Consider the following 17136-nt stretch of genomic DNA (forward strand, 5'->3'; position numbering starts at 1 on the left):
CTCTATTAATGATTGAAATGCTTTGGACGAGAGACCCTAGGAGCTGTTACGATATCAGTAATATGTTTACTGCTGTGATGGCTTATGAACGTGTATCCCCTTGTTTCTAAGTGGTTTGTTCCGCTCTGCCTCCACAGAAAACCAAATAGACGCTAAAGAGTGTGATATGTCTGATACACTGAGCCCCAGCAAGGAGAAAAGCAGTGACGACACGTCAGGTATGTTAAACATGATCATTCTTTGATTTTATTTACTAGCATCTGTTTATCCTTTATGACTGAACGTTTCTTTTGCTCACATTATTGATGGACATACATCTGCTGTAAAAAATTGTTTAGTCCATAATGAAACAACTATTTTTGGTAAGGTATTTTCTTCTGTCTTTTTAGTTTTCTCCTCTTTTTAGTTTTCTCCTCCTGTTTTGTCCCCTTCTTTCTTTCTTTCCTTCCTTCTTCCTTTTTTCTTACTTACTTTCTGTCTGTCTTTCTTTCTTTCTGTGTTTATGTCTGTGCTTCATCGGTGTTTCATGTGCTGTTTTTGTCTCTATTTCTTTCTTTGAATTTATTTAAATTTACCTCTCTCTGTATTGATAAAGACACTTTGGATTAAAGCTTCTGCATAATGCATCAATATATATGTAAATGTATTTTATTTCTTTAACTTCTTCTATCATTTCCCCCCCAGACGGACAAATGGATGAACAGGAGATGAATGAGACCCAGAATAGAGTTTCTTTCGTGAAAGGTAAATTTGTGGTCCATTGTGTTCAGTCTCTGTTTGAAATGGTGGGGTTGACGGGGGTGGGTGTGTGTGTGTGTGTGTGTGTGTGTGTGTGTGTGTGTGTGTGTGTGTGATTTGGCTGGACAGCAGTGTTAGTCACACTCTTTATCTATCCTCATTAGTGCTCACCGGACTGGTATGCAATGCAGCATAACAGGGTGTGTTATTCCCCAATGTGACTATATATGGTCCTCGTGTACTGGAGGTAGCAGTGGTGGGATTCTCAAGGTGTTAGTGGTGGGCTCTTCATATGAAGTTCAACAGGTGTATGTGTGGTTCATTCTGGATGACCAGGCCCACTTTGTTCCTCTAGAGGACTGCATGGAATGTAACCCAATTACAGCTCAATTAGTGAAGGAACACCCAGAGCACGCTCACAAACAGCTGCTGGACAGTCTTCTGGACGTCTCAGGAAAATAGAGCATCTTAGCAACACTAGCGTTGTGGCAGATAGTTTGAAGAACTTGAGTATGTTGCATTGTTCATGTCACCTTCCCTCGTAATAAAATAAAACTGATGTTCAATGCAGAAAATATGTTAACAACAGGATCAGGTCATTAATGAAGTGTGATGACATGAATGTTAAAAAGATATAGAAAAGCAAGAGTCCAGTTTCAATTCAGATGTATAAGTTTGTTTGCTAGTTGTCACCGTGGCTCCGCTGGGTCTGGGGATTTACCCCTCTGTTCTGTTCACATGGTCAGATATCATCAGATTATTGTGACTCATTCATCGGCTCTCATCCTGCTAATTCACACCAGACAGCAGTACATCCGGTGATTTGGCAACCACACAAACATTTCCATTAGGGCACATATGTGGAGTCCTAACATTTCTCCCGCATGACCTGCCAAACACAGCACTACTGTTCTTTCTCCACGATGTGCTGTGTGGAAGTACTGTAATATGACATTATTTTCACATAGACAATGGTTTACCTCTTTACATAACCAACTCACAACAGAGTCCATGCAGTCTTAAAAGCTACAGTTGCATTCACAGTCTGTTTAATTCTAATGGTCAGAGAGAGAGAGGGGATGTGGAAGATTATTTTAAGTAAAATGTGTATAGTATGGCCCTGTTTAAACGTTTTTAAATGTTTTTTTTAATGTAATGGTGTTTCTTTTTACCAGTATTACCATACTTTAGTTACAATATTTACACTAATAAATGCAATGTGCAGGCACTACAGCTCCCCCTTGTGTCTGCAATATGGAGATAATCCTGACGGCCCTATTTGTTTGTCACCTCTGTGCATCATCACACTGCCTGTCTCTATGATGCTGGTTTCTTCTGCTTTAAATAGACTGCGTTCACATATTTTCTTTTCCCTTAAGTCCACTTACATTAGTGTCATAATTAAGCATTACATCACCAGTGCCACCCTCTCTCTGACCTAGTTTCATGTGTGTTTTGGCCAAGTTCTCTTAGTAAAGTTTGTTGCATACTGAGTTTTATTGAAATCTTTAAAAATGGTTTGGAATCGCTGCCCTGTTCTGTGTCAGATGTGTGTTTTACAGCCCGCTACAAACAAATAGTACTGTATCTTTTATGACAACACCACATGTCCAACCTGTCTCAGTGACTCACTTCTGCAGATCAACAATGAAGACAATTTGAAGAACGTTGATAACCAAAGAACCTGGAACCCCATTGACTTCTTTTGTGTTCCACAGAAGAGTCACATAGAGGTTTTTCAACCACATGAGCGTAAATAAATGATGACACAATTTATATTTTCGGGTGAACTGCATCTTTAATCATTTGCCACTAGAGGGGGCTGTTGAAGTATGAAACTGTGGATTAGTGTAGTTTCTTTTCAGTAAAATATTTTGAATCTTTATGAATAACAGGTTTAAATAAAAGTGTAACCATCATTTCCACCAAATGTTTTTATTAGTGTGAGAAGCTTAAGCATCTGTAAACCCGTACCCATGATAAACACACATATGCATGCTTATATAGGTTTGACCTGCAATAAGATTAGTGGAGACGCTGAAGTCATTGAATGTGAATAAACACTTGGTGTGCTGTACACTTCATGTCCTCTGTCATTAAACATATGGCAGTACTTCAGAAACACTGCTCCATGCTTGCATTTCCTACACCATTTTGTCTGAACGCTGCTCCCAGTAAACACCCATCTTGGCCATCGTCTGACATCATGTGCGAAACCTTAAATTAGCACATGACTTCAGCACATCTGTAGCGAGATGTGATAGAGGGACGTTTGTGGGTTTCTGGTCAGGGGAGGTTTTCCAGAAGGCTGTTGTTATGAGAGCAAATGATAGGCCAACGGGATGCTCCTCAGAGACCCATGAGAGGTGCAAATGTACGTTTGCTTAGCATGATGTCATGTGAGAGACATGAAGACGGTGTAGAAAGTGACCTTTGCTTGGCTTGGTGCGTGTCTTGTCAACAGCCCGATTGAAGATCTTCCAGTAGAGCGTTCTGAGCTGTCTCTTTTAGTACTCGCTTTCAAAGCTGAAGTCGTGTACGTTTTCCTTTTAGCTGCATAAAAACACATAAGCAAGAATAGTTCGGTTTAACATCCTCCTGTTTGGGGTGATGTCAGCTGAGCTGTTATGTCATGTAGCCAAATGACTTGGCAAAAGAAGTGTTGAATATGTGAAGCGAATGTGAATATTTGCACAGTGGTGTCGGTCTGTGACCATCTGTATGAAAAATACTGACGGTAGTGTGCACATTTGGTAGGCCAGAAATGTGTTCATTTGAAGGTAAAAAAATATATTAATGAGCAAATAGTTTGGATACATTGTCCTTAAAAGACCCCTCATATAATACATTCATCATTTGTAAAGCAGCAGCGATATGTTTAATTTTCCTCTCACAGTTGGAGTTTTAGTGCTTGATGTTTTTACCCACAGGCCCTGGTGAACAGAGCGTCTCTTGTGGTTGTTAGGTTTGGACAGAATTACATACTGGGTTGAGATGGATTGGTCTCACGTTCACATTGGCTTTGAGAAAAATCTGATGGAAGCAAAGGCCAGATGTGTTATTGATATATCTGCAGCCTAAGACGATAAAAATTATTTACGTTTTTTGGTTGTCACCTTTTTAATCCGTTCAGCTATTTCTCAAATTTTTTTACTCACTGTTCTATTTTCTCTTTGTCTAATTGTAGAAATGGACGGGAATCTTGATCAAGGAGACACTGAGGAGGTCATTCCTCACCTCCACAGAGAGCTGCAGGAGGCGCAGGAGCTCGCCAACACCGGGAAACAGAAATGCCTCGAGCTTCAAGGTACCTTGGCATGATAACTGCTCGTTTTTAAGAGATTCAACATTAAAACTGAACGCGCGTTAATATCTATTTCTTCTCTTAGCTCTGCTGGAGGAGGAGAGGAGAACCAACAGACAGCAGACGGAAGAATCTGCTAAACAAATCCGCTTCTTACAGAGTGAGTGAAGCCATTTAAACAAACGACATGACATTATTTCATATCTCTTTATTAATGCACCAACCGGATCCTGGCACTAAACTTAAGACGTTAATCAGCTGTACATCGTCACATTTATAAATAAATACAGAACAAACACAGAAACTCAAATATTTCGTGTCCATGTCCTTATAGTGGGAGGTCCATTTACACCCGCTTGTTAAAAAACATTGTTGACTAATGGGGAAATGCAAGTTTTCATGCAAATAGTTTGAGGATAAAGAGTTGGCTGAGGGCTGTCTCTGGGAGTAATCGTGAGGCATACTGCTCTACGTTTCAGAAGGCGATTAGCGTAACCTTGTCTTTCTAATGAAACTTGCATCGGGTTAGTCACTAAATTGATTCACTGGGGCTTCGTTCCCATCCTTCTGAATTATTTTGCATTAATAAGGAGGTATCACAAACTAACACTGTTTAGTCTTACAATGAGTTAGTCAAAGTGTCGCTAAAATGTATGGAAATGTCTTGATCTCCATGTTTTCTGTATATACCCTGCTTTATACCACAAGGATATTAAGTAAAGAACATGTTCCACGGAGATATTTTGTAAATTTCCTTCCATAAATATATCAAAACTTTGTTTGTGAGTGGATGCAGCAAAATCAGGCACAAAAACTGGCAGAAAAACTCTTACGAGCTTCACTCGCTGCTGCCCGCTCTTAGCAATTACCCACTCAAGTGTGGTATCTATGCAAAGCTTCGAATTTCAGCTTTAGAGTTCATCTACTCTCCCCAACGTCATTACAGTGTATAGACAGAGTCAAAACCACCCTGTTTCTTCTTGGCCACGGGCTGCTGAAGCACCTCTGGTTGGAATACTTTATGGGTGATTTTCTTAATATTTTGATCCTCAGATTCCAGATTTTCAAATAGTTGTGTCTCGGCCAAATATGGTCCGATCCAAACAAACCATACGTCAAATGTCATTTGTGTATAGGTCATTTGCAATCATGTGGTCTTTATGACGCACGAGGCGTGGCTGGAGGGCAGCAAGTGATTTTCCTCCATAGGAATTCACTATGACAAACTCAAAAGTACCTGTTTTATGACCTGAGCAACGACCAGGAAAGCCCAAATTTCTGTCCAACCTTGTAATAAACTAAGCTAAGAACGAGTGCGTTAAGTTGTTTCATCGTAATGGACTTATATAGGGAGAAATGCTTAACGCAGATTCATCAATTTATCCGTTTAATCGGGACTCGATCTTTGCAGCTAGTGTTCATGACAATGTTCTTGAGAAGTAAATTTGAGCTCACCTGGTCTTTGTTTAGGTGCGTTTTAGAAAGTCATCCAGCGCGCTCAGATTCAGGATTACAAGCCACTTTTATATCCATTCCGAGTCAATACTCGCATTTCCCCCTTCATGAACATCATCTTTTGCTACACGATAAAAACATCTTTCATTTATAGATGATCTGTTCAATTATACAGATTAAAGTTGAGCCCTTATGACCATAACACCTCTGGTTAAATGTGGTAAACTAGTGCAACTCCTAGCTAACTGATTTACTATCTCTGCAGTTCAGCTAACAAAACTGCAGTCTGACATGGAGGCTCTGCGTGAGCAGAGGGAGAACACTATAACCACCACTCGAGAGGAGCTCTACAGCGCTCAGGAGGAGATCCTTGTGCTCCGGCACGCCGTGGAGAGCGCCACAGCCGAGCGGGAACGTGAGATCGCCACCCTGCAGGGAGACCTGAGCTCCGTTACTGCCGAGCTGGACAAGTGGAGACAGACGGCAGCCAATTATGAAGTGGAGATCAGCAACCTGCAGGCCAGTTTCCAGCTTCAGAATCGGCACCAGGAGAAAGCCACCCAACTGCAAGGTATCGACTCAGAAATACAGTAAACCCTGTGACAGTTCTGCGGTTATATGTTTTAGCGGCCAGGGAAACTTAGCGTGCATGCGTAGCATGTAAACCTTTATTGTGGTTTCCCAAAAAGTTTTTTTTGCCAATATTTTATTTAATGTTGCACATGCTTTAAACTTTGAAGCACATGCTCTACACACAAACAGACGGTATTTATTTGGCAGCATTTCTCTCCAGGCTCTTAAATGTGCGATCCAGAGTCACGGAAACCGTTTTATCATCATCCGTCCTGCTGGGTTTATTTCTCTTTATTGGACCCGTATTCCGTTTTAAACAAAGGAAAATCTGAAAGCATTTCAGTGACATTTTCAATGAAGTCATCGGCGATTCAACGGCATGTAACATCACATTCCATGCTTCAGCTTCACCTAATATAACAGTAGAATAATCATACACTGAATATCTGAAAGACGTCTTCTAGTGAAGAGATTGCTTTGTTTGAATAAAAGGGTTTGGCTTTGCACTTTGCGTAAAACCACATTCACAAGAATCACTGAATTATGGTTTTGCAGAAATGTTCATGAGCGCCGTGTCTCTGTGTGTGTGCCTCAGGAGAACTGGAGAAACTTCAAGCCGAGTGTTGTGGTCTACAGAAAGAGTGTGAGAGTCTGAGGACTGAGAAGATCTCGCAAATGCAGAAGCTCAACAGGCTGGAGGAGGAACTGGACAGGTGAGTCACATCAGCATAAACAACATCCAAACCTGTGACTCTCTACATGCCCAAACAACGCCGTCTATTTCCATCGATAAAAGATGAATGACTTCTACCCTTCAACTTTTCTAAATGACTTTGTCAAGTTGTCATTGTGATGTTGAGAGATACTTTTGTCCTGTACTTCATCTGCACCTCAGGCAATGTGTGTTTGTCTCTGTGCTGGTCTTGTCTAATAAGTCATAGATATGAGCTCATCTTCCCTAAAGCTATGGAGCGCACACACGCACCTTTCATACACATATTTGGTCAGGATTATTTATTACACATGCACAGGTAACGTCACCGCTATGTTCAGTTGCTAACAGCGTTATTGGGATTGTTTTTACATTCGGTTAATTTATGAGATGATTCACAGTAGTTTATTTTCAGCTCCAGAGAACAGAGTGCCACGCTGAGCAGCAGTCTGAACACACTGGAGAAATCACAGGGTGTCCTGGAGAATAAACTGGGCTCCATGCAGGACCGGCACCAACAGGACGCCAGCAAACTGAAGGTACAGCTGGCCCAAGCTGAGAGCCGCACCAGAGACCTGCAGAAAGAGGTACAGTCAACCAACATCCAAGAGCAAGACTAAACATGTTATACGGCATCCTTCATTACTTCAAACACCTCAGTCCGGCCACGCCATTATTCAATCGACTAACCAGTATGACCGTTATGTAAGCTACAAAAAGAAATGAACCCAGAAATATAGTTCTCTGTCTCTCTCTCTGCAGTACGACGACACTCAGAGCCTGCTGTCAGATCTTAGGCAGCGATACGAACGGACCGAGCAGGAGAAAAGCTCTATTAATGATGAGCTGGAGCAGTGTAAGATCAACCTGAAGCTCCTGCAGGACAAGGGCAGCAATGTGAGTCAAACGACCAATTCCCATCATGTTGATTTAACACTGATGTACATCATTGAGATCGCTGTACCTCACTGGTCTTCATTACGCAGCCGTCAGCGATCAACTCATAGATTTTACTTCCATGTTTTGCACGCCACAGTAGAATACAGCAGAACACACAGTACAGTTTGTTTGCACAGCAAACACAAGCGTTTTCAGACACCATCGATGTGTCTCTCAAACCATATTGAGCTGCCTACGTAGACGGCACGCGTGGAATGTGCTGTTTAGGCATACATCTTGTGGGATTTGAGACACGGCCTACGTGTGTATTTATGGTTATTAATTTCGCCATGGTTCCGTTTTTTAGCTTCCTTTTGATGACTCTTCTACTTTTCTACTTTTTATAAACCAAAATGAGGAATTGTCAGCTTATGTTTGGTCATGTTTGTCAGTCTGTTACGGATGAGTTTGTACATTTTTGGTGTAGTCGAGGGGGCTTTACAAAGCAGTGGTTTCTCACAATTCCCACTTTTCCCCCACAGCCCAACCCCTCACACTTCGTTGAATGACGTCACTGTGTTTTTGATCTTGATTTCAGTGAATGTGATTTATTAACACCTGACACAGTGTCTGTGTTTTTGATGTCGTGCTGTTAGATGTCAAATCGTTTTTTGTGATATGTTTGATGATTTTTATGTTCAAAGTCCCTCACACTGCAGCTTTTTACAGCCCTTGTTTTGTGTTTGTTTGTCTATTTGTTCTCGTTTTACTCCCTCTGTCTGATTTCAGTTGAATAGTTTAAAGATTGATTTCTGTTTTATTTGTAATATCCCTTCCCTCCTCTAGCCATCCATATCGCAGCCTGTCCAAGCCATTTTCATCGGTCTATTCCTGGCTTTGCTGTATTGGTGCTTCAGCCAGTTGTGGTAGAAAGGTACACACGCTCCTGTCGAGTTTGTTTGTGTGTCTACTGTATATATCATCACGTATATACGACCTGTGCATGGCTATGACCCATCCGTCATCTCGGCACCTCCTTCGCCCAAAATCTCTTTTTGGTGCTTTGCAACACGCTGGGACTCGTAACCATTTCATCATCCACCCAGAATCATCTGCAGCTAACCGATCACATTAACCGTCTGTTTGTTTTAATCACTAATGTTCATATGGGGATTTTGGATTCGTTTGGTTTTTTGGTTATCATTTAATCTTTTCTTTGCTTTATTCCAACATTCTCGTCTTTTTTGCATACTTTCATGAAAAGAATAGCCCGCCCTGAAATTACTCTTCTGCCTTTATGCACTCGTACATGTGACGCAATAAAACATGTTCATGCTGTTTAATATAAATGGGGGAAGAGGATTTATAGCTCAAACATGACAAATTCGCCTTTTTCAAAGCACTTAATAATTTTGGATCAGCCTCATCCGAAAATAGCCGCGTAAACATGCTTTGTTTCCGTTAGTAAACGCTGGCTGAGCTATTCTTTACAACAGCTTCTCTTTCTTTGATTTGAAAGAAAGACGCTTGTTTGTTTTCTTTGCGTCACTCCTGTAACTGGTAACTGGTTCTCCCAGTCCTGCTATAAGTATTTGCTTTTCCTCTCTTCTATTTCTTCTTTTTCTCCCTCTTTCGGTTATTCATGTATGTGTGTATGTTTATCTCTTGGTTTCTGACTGTCAGGTCTATTTCTCCCCTCTGTCTCACTTTTGCTCCAGCCTTCTGTCTGGTTGCTCTGGAGCTGACCTTTGACCATTATTAACTGTACCAAAATCTCATTTCAGAGCGGATGGTTGCCCTGGATGCCGGTGGTCGCCGCGGTGGTTGCCATGACAGCAGTGGTGCTTTATCCCAACTTGTCCAGGAGCACCTCTTGAGAAGCGATCACGGCAGCCGTCTCTTCCCGTCTCCCCATCACGCCCCCTCTGCCAAGCGTCAGTTTTATTCCCCGGCACAAGGTCTAATCTGAACACAATACCTCCTGTTTTGACAATACAGCCCTGGTGTGCGTGCGCGCGTGTGTGTGTGTGTACAAATGCAAATGTATATAGTATAGAAATAAAGAGAGAATAAAATTGTAAGGCATATTCTAGAATAAAAACTGTCTGCATTTTTGTCACTCGGTTGGATGGGAATTTCAATGATTCAAATGGCCTAAACTAGGTCTGATTATTTTGATTTCTGGGGTTGGGTATTATGTTCTTTTTAAGTCGACTATAATTGTGGTTTGCCATGTTAGTTGTTAATGTGGTATTCCGAATAAACGTAAAGCCAAATGAGAATCTAAACTCTAGGGCACGAGAGGAGGTGAAGTGCCTACTTTAAATACTGCTAGGACTATTTCACATTGAAGTGCCACTCGCTCAGCGTCTCGATTCCATCCCGAACGAAAACAATGTTTCACATGGTCTGTGCTGTAATCGTGTTCCAGCCCACATGCTTCTAGCACAGTGATGTCATCGTGCTCTAGATGTTTCGCTTGTGTCGTGTATTATAAGCAAATGTTCATGTCAGAGACACTACAGGTATCTAGGTGATTTTGAAATGCAACTTTCTTGACATGTAGGATTGTGGTCAATGCCAGATGGATTGAAGCATTGACTTTAAAACAAATGTTGTAGCTTTTTACCAACACACTGTCCTGCCGTTTGGAGACGCAGTTGTGTATTCAAACTTTCTGCTACACTACCTCTGCAAAGGCTCGGGATTTTACTGCCTTACCTGTAACACAGAGAGAGTATGTTTCTTCTTACAGAATGATATTAATAAGGCTAACGGTGATATATGGGTGAAAGTGTCGTGAAGCACAGAAACTGGTGTGAGTGAATTATTTTGGTGGTGTTCAAAGTTGCCTGAGACTGGAGAAAGACGAATTAACCAATGATGTGTTTGGTGTGTGGTTCGCATTTGTCTGCCGTGCTGTAAATAAACAGTCGTGGAGCAAAACACGACATTCATCTGACTCGGCGTGTCAAGAACTGTTTTTCTTTTTCGGGAACGACATATTCCAACAAAAATCCACTGAGCACTTCAACATGGATTCGACCACGAATGCAAAAAAGCGAAGCTTGTAGCACAGAAAGAATAGCTTTAAAAGAAACATTGAAGATATTAAAGCGTTTGTTTTTTCAACAGCATGGACTTCTTTTGAGGACTTTTAAAACCCGAACAACCAAGTTTGAAACATCTTCCTTCACCTTGTGTGCAACATTGGCACGTTTAGAAGAATGCTCACGTCGTTTGTAAATATGTATGTATGAATGTTCGTGTGTACATATATGTTGTAGTCACAAAATAAAAATTGGATATAAATCATATTGGTCACATGTAATTTGCTGCTGGAGCTGTTTTGCAAGATTTGATACATTGTCCTGGTTATTTGACAACTTGATCATACTGCACGTATTCTTCATTCCAGTTAGTGTTCATAATGACATGTGCTTTCTACTAAGATTTGAGTTTTTTTATATTTTATTCCACACAGAAAGCATGTGTGATGTTCTTCTAACATGTATGACAACACTAAAGTTGTAAGTATTTGATGTAAATTGATTTAGGGGGATATCTGATCCTGTCTTTGATAAATCACAGGTTTTTTTCTCCCCTTCAAATTGTAGATGGTGGACTAACATTTCTAAAATAGCCTTTTTACGCTAGTTACACAAACTACCAAGCAAGTCAGTATAACATCACACTGCCTGTGTATATAGTTTTATTCACAATATATATATATATATATATATATATATTGAGTGACACTTTAAAAAACACTATATTTTAAACGGGTCATTGTTAGATTTCTATTTTGTAAAGATTTAAAATTGAATAATTTCTGCAATACAGATAAAGAGTTTTTGCACTAACAAGTGTGATGTGCATGTATTCAAATAAACCATCTTTACTTTCCCGATCTAATTTGATTTTGTTTTTTCTTTGATCAACATCATTTACGTATAACTTGAATGAAAAAGGATTTTTAATGTAAGCGTTAGCTTGAAACTATTTGTCATGCATGCTTAGGAAAGTTCACATGGATTTATAAAACCAGTAACATGTTGGTCATGAGTCCGGTCATGATTTTCACCTATATTATAAATGTTGAACGCAAATATTCTACTTCTAAAATGTTATTTGTTAGCCATGAACACAAGATGGCAGCCCCGACATGTTATATATTTTGTATGCATCATGAAAGTCCTTGGATTGTGTATAAAATATATTATAAAATACAACAAATGTTCTCATCACAAAAGTCAAGAACGTAGAAACATTCACCTATTTGTCAAGGTAAAGTCCTTGCTCTTTTGTTCACGAGGGTGTGTCGTTCTTTTAAAAACTTCAGTGAATTGTTCTTTTGTTTGGAATGTGAACGTGATCTACTGCGTTTCCTGCTGTGGTTAGACACACATTCTCCGCGTGAAGATTTGTGGTATGCTGTTTGAGTTTCAGCTGTCTCCATCTACTGCCAGCAGACAGAAGATTCTGAGAGACCGCATTGACTGTGCCGGGGCTGTCGCTGTGATACCAGAGCGCTTAACTCGTCCTGACTCAGGACATCACTGCTGACAGGAAGTTCTCCACCCTCGTCCGATAAGTGTCGACACAGATTTCTTCAACTTCATTCAGTCGAGACCCAATTCCCTGTGCAAGTCATCACAGAATCAATAAGAGCTTGCTCTATTCTTTTTCTGTGTTTGACGTTGTCATGATTGAAACGATCAGATCTCAGCAGAGAGATCCATTAACTACTAAATGTGCATTGCAGTAGAAACTATTTGTGAACTACTAGTGCGTTGTTATTCTTTTTTAGAGTTCAGATTTGAGATTTGTTGCCTTGAAAACAATAAAGTTGGCTAAGGAATCTTCGTCGTGTCTACAGAACAGAGTATCATAAAGACTAGAGATAGTGGGATCTATACTCCGAATAGTTTATTAACTATATAACACTGTTCTGTCAACCCTTCATGATACACCCACCTGTATTATGACAGCGCAAACCTCACAGATTTTATTTTCCAAGAAATGTAAGAACTCGTTTTGGTCTGTTAATCCTCTTCCTTTTCGAACAGAAACACTAAAATAACATTCCCAGAGTGAATGGTTGCAGTTCATGAATAAAGTTTTGCGACGGTCATATAATGGAAATGTTGAGGTACATCGCAAATGTATACAGTGAACTTGCAGGACGTCTTTCTTTTGTTACAGCTCAAGTATAATAAACAAATATAGATCAGCTTATTGCTTAGGAGATATAGAAAAGAAACAAATGTGAGTGTAACTGTTGAAACGCATGAAGAGTCCGGAGGTGTAAAATGAATGTAGATTGTAGAGGTAAAATAATATGGATGAATTTTTGAAATGTTTGATTTCATATTGAGATCTTCAATAATATTGAGTTTCGATTGCAGATTTGGCAAATCTGAGCTCAGTTTGACACATGGTTGACATGTCTTCTGAAACTAAAGACATTAGAGACATTTGACAGATTTCTGACTCTTTTTTTTCTCTCTTGGAAATATCTTATTCGCAGATGAGACTTAAAGAAACGTTTCCATTTGCTCTTTGTTTAATTTCATTGATGTCTCTGAGAAATAACAGATATCAAGAAGATCTGGGATTTCTTCTTTTGGCCTTTAGAAGAGCTGGTGCTGTGTGACTGATTTCAGTTCCCTGTTCTCTGTATTGCTCATCCATCAGCCACAGCTTGAGTCTCTTTTATAGGATTGTGATTGTTGCATTATCAATTGTGTCATACGGTATGCTTTACTATCATCACATCAGAACCAATGAGCTGGTCCTTGCCTGAGGTTGGAGCAGTGCTGTGGGTTTGTCAGACAGGGGATGTGCAGACAGACAGACAGGGAAGCAGACACACCCGGAGGCTGTAAGCTGGAGTTACTCAGCGCAGAAAGGTGGGACATCCTATTACCTCATTGTCATTACTGCTTTACAGAGCCAACCCGCGTGTCATCTCCATTACAGAGATTCTCAGAGAGAGCCCGGACATCTGCAGTCACCAACCAGACATCAGGCACACAAAACAACTCATGCAGGAGAATAAAGAGACTGTCAAAGTCATTGGTCATGAGATGATATGTTTTGATGAGTGACCTTTCATACAGATTTTGAAAACTTAAAAACATTAGCGTTTATTAAAATCAAATAAAATACATTTGTTCTCCCCAAAAGTTTTTATTTTTTATCCGAGCATTATCTCTGGCTTTACATTATAATGAGATCATAATATGGAAAAACACTCACTGTGCACTTTGACTTTCTTTCCATGCCATTAACAAACAGCGAATATGTCATATCACAAATGTGTTTCTCTTTGTTTGGATAAGTGCGTGTGTGATGCAACGTTGATCCGCCCGAGTGACTAATGCTGATCATTTACAGTACTCCACGAGGAGAAACATCCAGAACATGCCAGTGCTTTGCTGAGTAAGATCTGCTGTTTATTCTGGAGTAAATATTAAGACTCTTTTCAGCTAAGGTAAATGATATGAGAAAAGACACGGACAGCGGATAGAAGTAGGTTTTCCCTGAATGTGCGGAGGGTGACTCCACAGAAAAACCCCTGAATGTGTCATGATTCTGAAATAGCTGACACCTTCCCCGAGACAAAACAAAGAAGTCAGTGTGAAGATCAACCGTGTGTACTTGCCAAATGTGTGGGAAGCATTTGTTTGGCAAATCATCGGGTTTGTTGGAGGATAGTGGATTGGGTCCAGAGTGCTGTACATCAGTGGTTCTCAAACGTTTTTGTTGTAAGCCCCCCTTTGTGTAGAGTGCGTCCCCCAAATAAAGACTTTGAATATGTTTTTGGTTTAATTATAACTCTGTTATACAATTATTTTGGTTGGTGGTCTTATTTTTCCTGATGTTTGATTGCATAAAATGTATTATACATTTCTATAGGTTTCATAATATTCCACAAACGCTGTGCTCCCCCTGGATCCATCTTGGGGCCCCTGCAGAAGTCATGTGTTATGCTTTTTAGAGGAACGTTGTGGATTTGAGAAACAACATTTAGTCATTTTATCTAGCATTTAATGTAAAAAATAATGAATAGTGTATAGGCTAATGTAAATAATATCATGTAATGATATTTTCGTACGAGATCATACTCCCCCCATATTAAAATACCTTGATGTCTTTGCTTTGCATACGAAGTGTGACAGCAGTTATTCTTGTTCTGCAAACTTGTTGATGTATTTGTGAAATATTAACAAAATAGTTGCACAATAATACACGATGTTGCAAAATAAAAATGTGACATCACACTATGTCATCAGGCCTATAAAGTAGATATTTCTATCATATCTTTTCTGCATGTTTTCGCATACCTGTTATTATTTGAACATATCTCGTATTCTTATTTCCTATCCGAAGTGACAATTAAAGCGACTTGAATATAAAACTCGCTCTTAAAGTTCAGGTCCGGTCTGTCGTTGCGCAGGTGGCGTCACTGCTCTCCATATAAAAGTCTGCGCAGGCGCGTCAACGGGAAGGAAACGCTCAGGAATACCGGAGAGGAAGGACGCGACGCAGCCGCACGCTCCTCAAACGCGCTTTATACAGACACAGGAGACAACCCTAAAGTTATCAGACCGAGTATCAAAGCATCATGCCCGCGACAGAGAAAGACCTGGCGGACGACGCGCCGTGGAAGAAGATCCAGCAGAACACCTTTACGCGCTGGTGTAACGAGCACCTGAAGAGCGTCAACAAACGCATCGCGGACCTGCAGCTGGACCTGAGCGATGGACTGAGACTCATCTCGCTGCTCGAGATACTGAGCCAGAAGAAGATGTACAGAAAGTATCACGCGAGACCCACTTTCAGACAGATGAAGCTGGAGAACGTGTCCGTGGCGCTCGAGTTCCTGGACAGGGAGAACATCAAGCTCGTGTCCATCGGTAAGTCACCCGGTCGCCGGTTTTTGTTTTGTTATCAGATCAGGGAGTTTGTGCAACACGCTTTATTGAAAAAAAACCAATGGAGACCATCAGAATGGTTGTTGAATTGAATTATGTTCATTTTTAATCATTCATGCTTTCATGAAGAAAATGTGTAACTGCGAGGAAATCCCAGAAAACATCACATGAGGGATTATACTGGGAAATGTATTGGTTTTGATGGGAACTTGTGTTGATGGATTATAATATCTGGCCTATGAAAACCAATAGAGCAACATTCAATCCTACTGGAGGCTTATTCTTTGTCGTGGAGATTCTTCATACATGTCGCAACTCTGAATAATGGTCACACCAAGTTATTTAGGGATGCTCTTAAAAAACAGGTGTAACGTTTTTTTTTCCTCAAGGTACGAGTCCATGAAAGAGAAAAGTCTGGTACTATTATGCATGTTGGAACTAGTTTGTTAGTGAAATAACGTGACACGCCTTTTGTGAAATGCACCGAGTGAAGGGGTTTGCCATCTAATAGCTACTGTCACAAGCTTGGTCTAGTCCAGGTTAAAGTACTAATACAAATCAATACACTTGAGTGTTTCTCGCTCTTCAACCTTCTCTTGCTCAACGTCTTGAACATTTGTGTGCTTTGTTGCAACATCACTCTTTAGTATTCCAAAGTCAAAGGTCCTGCGAGATAGTGGCAGTGTCATATTCATCCATTCTGTTTGTAGTTGTGCATCTTTTTCCTTATTTGGACTGAGATGTTTGACCGTGAATCGCATTCCTTTGTTCAACAAGATGTCGAATCCAGCGAATTTTCCGAATTCCAGGAGCTTAATTATTAAGAGTTTTGCTTCATAGCCTTGCGTTTGATGCAAGACGGCTTGCAACACTGTTGGAGTCGATCCAAGCGTATCAGCGTGGGGGTTTGTCACCACGTCTGTGATGTTTGGCGCCATGATTTCGCACCGGTTCGAACGTGGAGGGATTACGTGCACTTTAAACAGGAGCTTAACCTCACCTGGGCAGATAATAGGGTCACAGGAAGTCAAAAATCCCATGACCATATTTGGTCAATGCATCGCTGGAGGCACAAAAACACAGGTAAACATTGCCATGGCAACGATCATAAAATGTGCAATCTGATTTCCTTGATGTTATCATCTGGCGATGTGCGGTTACCAGCAATAATAGATGTCTGGGATATCAAAGATGTTAACCAAGTGAAAGCTGAAAACATGGAAGTGTGTTTTTGTGAGTGGTTATATTAGCTGAGGGTTATTCATTCGTTTTTGCATGTACATTTTTCCCAAACTTGATCTCTCTCTGTAGAGAACTGTGATGCGTGTCAGTTGTGAGTAAAGATCATTATTGGACAGACATCCGATATACTGTTTAAGCAGTGGTGTAATATTTGTTAAAGGAATAGTTCACCCAAAAACAAACAATCGGCCATTTATTCATTCTAATGTCTTGTATGTGACTCTTTCTTCAGTGAAACCGAAAAGAAGATATTTTGAGATGTCTCGGGGGTTTTGTGTTCGTACAATGGAAGT

At 40.4% G+C, this 17136-nt stretch overlaps 2 protein-coding genes across 8 annotated transcripts in view; both read left to right on the top strand.

Annotated features, from left to right (window-relative positions):
- slmapa (sarcolemma associated protein a) overlaps nucleotides 1–10980 on the top strand; it is a 39751-nt gene extending 28771 nt beyond the window's left edge. For 3 of the 6 annotated variants that reach the window (XM_079482878.1, XM_079482880.1, XM_079482882.1), the window contains 9 exons: nucleotides 138–218; nucleotides 685–744; nucleotides 3926–4045; nucleotides 4128–4202; nucleotides 5763–6068; nucleotides 6666–6783; nucleotides 7198–7369; nucleotides 7545–7679; nucleotides 9446–10976. In XM_079482878.1, the coding sequence (XP_079339004.1) occupies nucleotides 138–218; nucleotides 685–744; nucleotides 3926–4045; nucleotides 4128–4202; nucleotides 5763–6068; nucleotides 6666–6783; nucleotides 7198–7369; nucleotides 7545–7679; nucleotides 9446–9538 (1160 nt within the window). In that variant the 3' untranslated portion in view covers nucleotides 9539–10976. Of the gene's footprint in view, nucleotides 1–137; nucleotides 219–684; nucleotides 745–3925; nucleotides 4046–4127; nucleotides 4203–5762; nucleotides 6069–6665; nucleotides 6784–7197; nucleotides 7370–7544; nucleotides 7680–8507; nucleotides 8596–9445 lie in introns of all 6 variants that reach the window. The other 3 variants (XM_079482879.1, XM_079482883.1, XM_079482881.1) reach the window with 2 other exon arrangements.
- A 4196-nt stretch (nucleotides 10981–15176) lies between these two features.
- The window catches only part of flnba (filamin B a), a 53671-nt gene continuing 51711 nt past the window's right edge, over nucleotides 15177–17136 (top strand). For both annotated transcript variants that reach the window (XM_079482748.1, XM_079482749.1), the window contains exon 1: nucleotides 15177–15583. In XM_079482748.1, the coding sequence (XP_079338874.1) occupies nucleotides 15292–15583 (292 nt within the window). In that variant the 5' untranslated portion in view covers nucleotides 15177–15291. The remainder of the gene's footprint in view (nucleotides 15584–17136) is intronic.

Source organism: Barbatula barbatula (assembly GCF_947034865.1).
Source record: "Barbatula barbatula genome assembly, chromosome: 20".
NCBI lineage: Eukaryota > Metazoa > Chordata > Actinopteri > Cypriniformes > Nemacheilidae > Barbatula > Barbatula barbatula.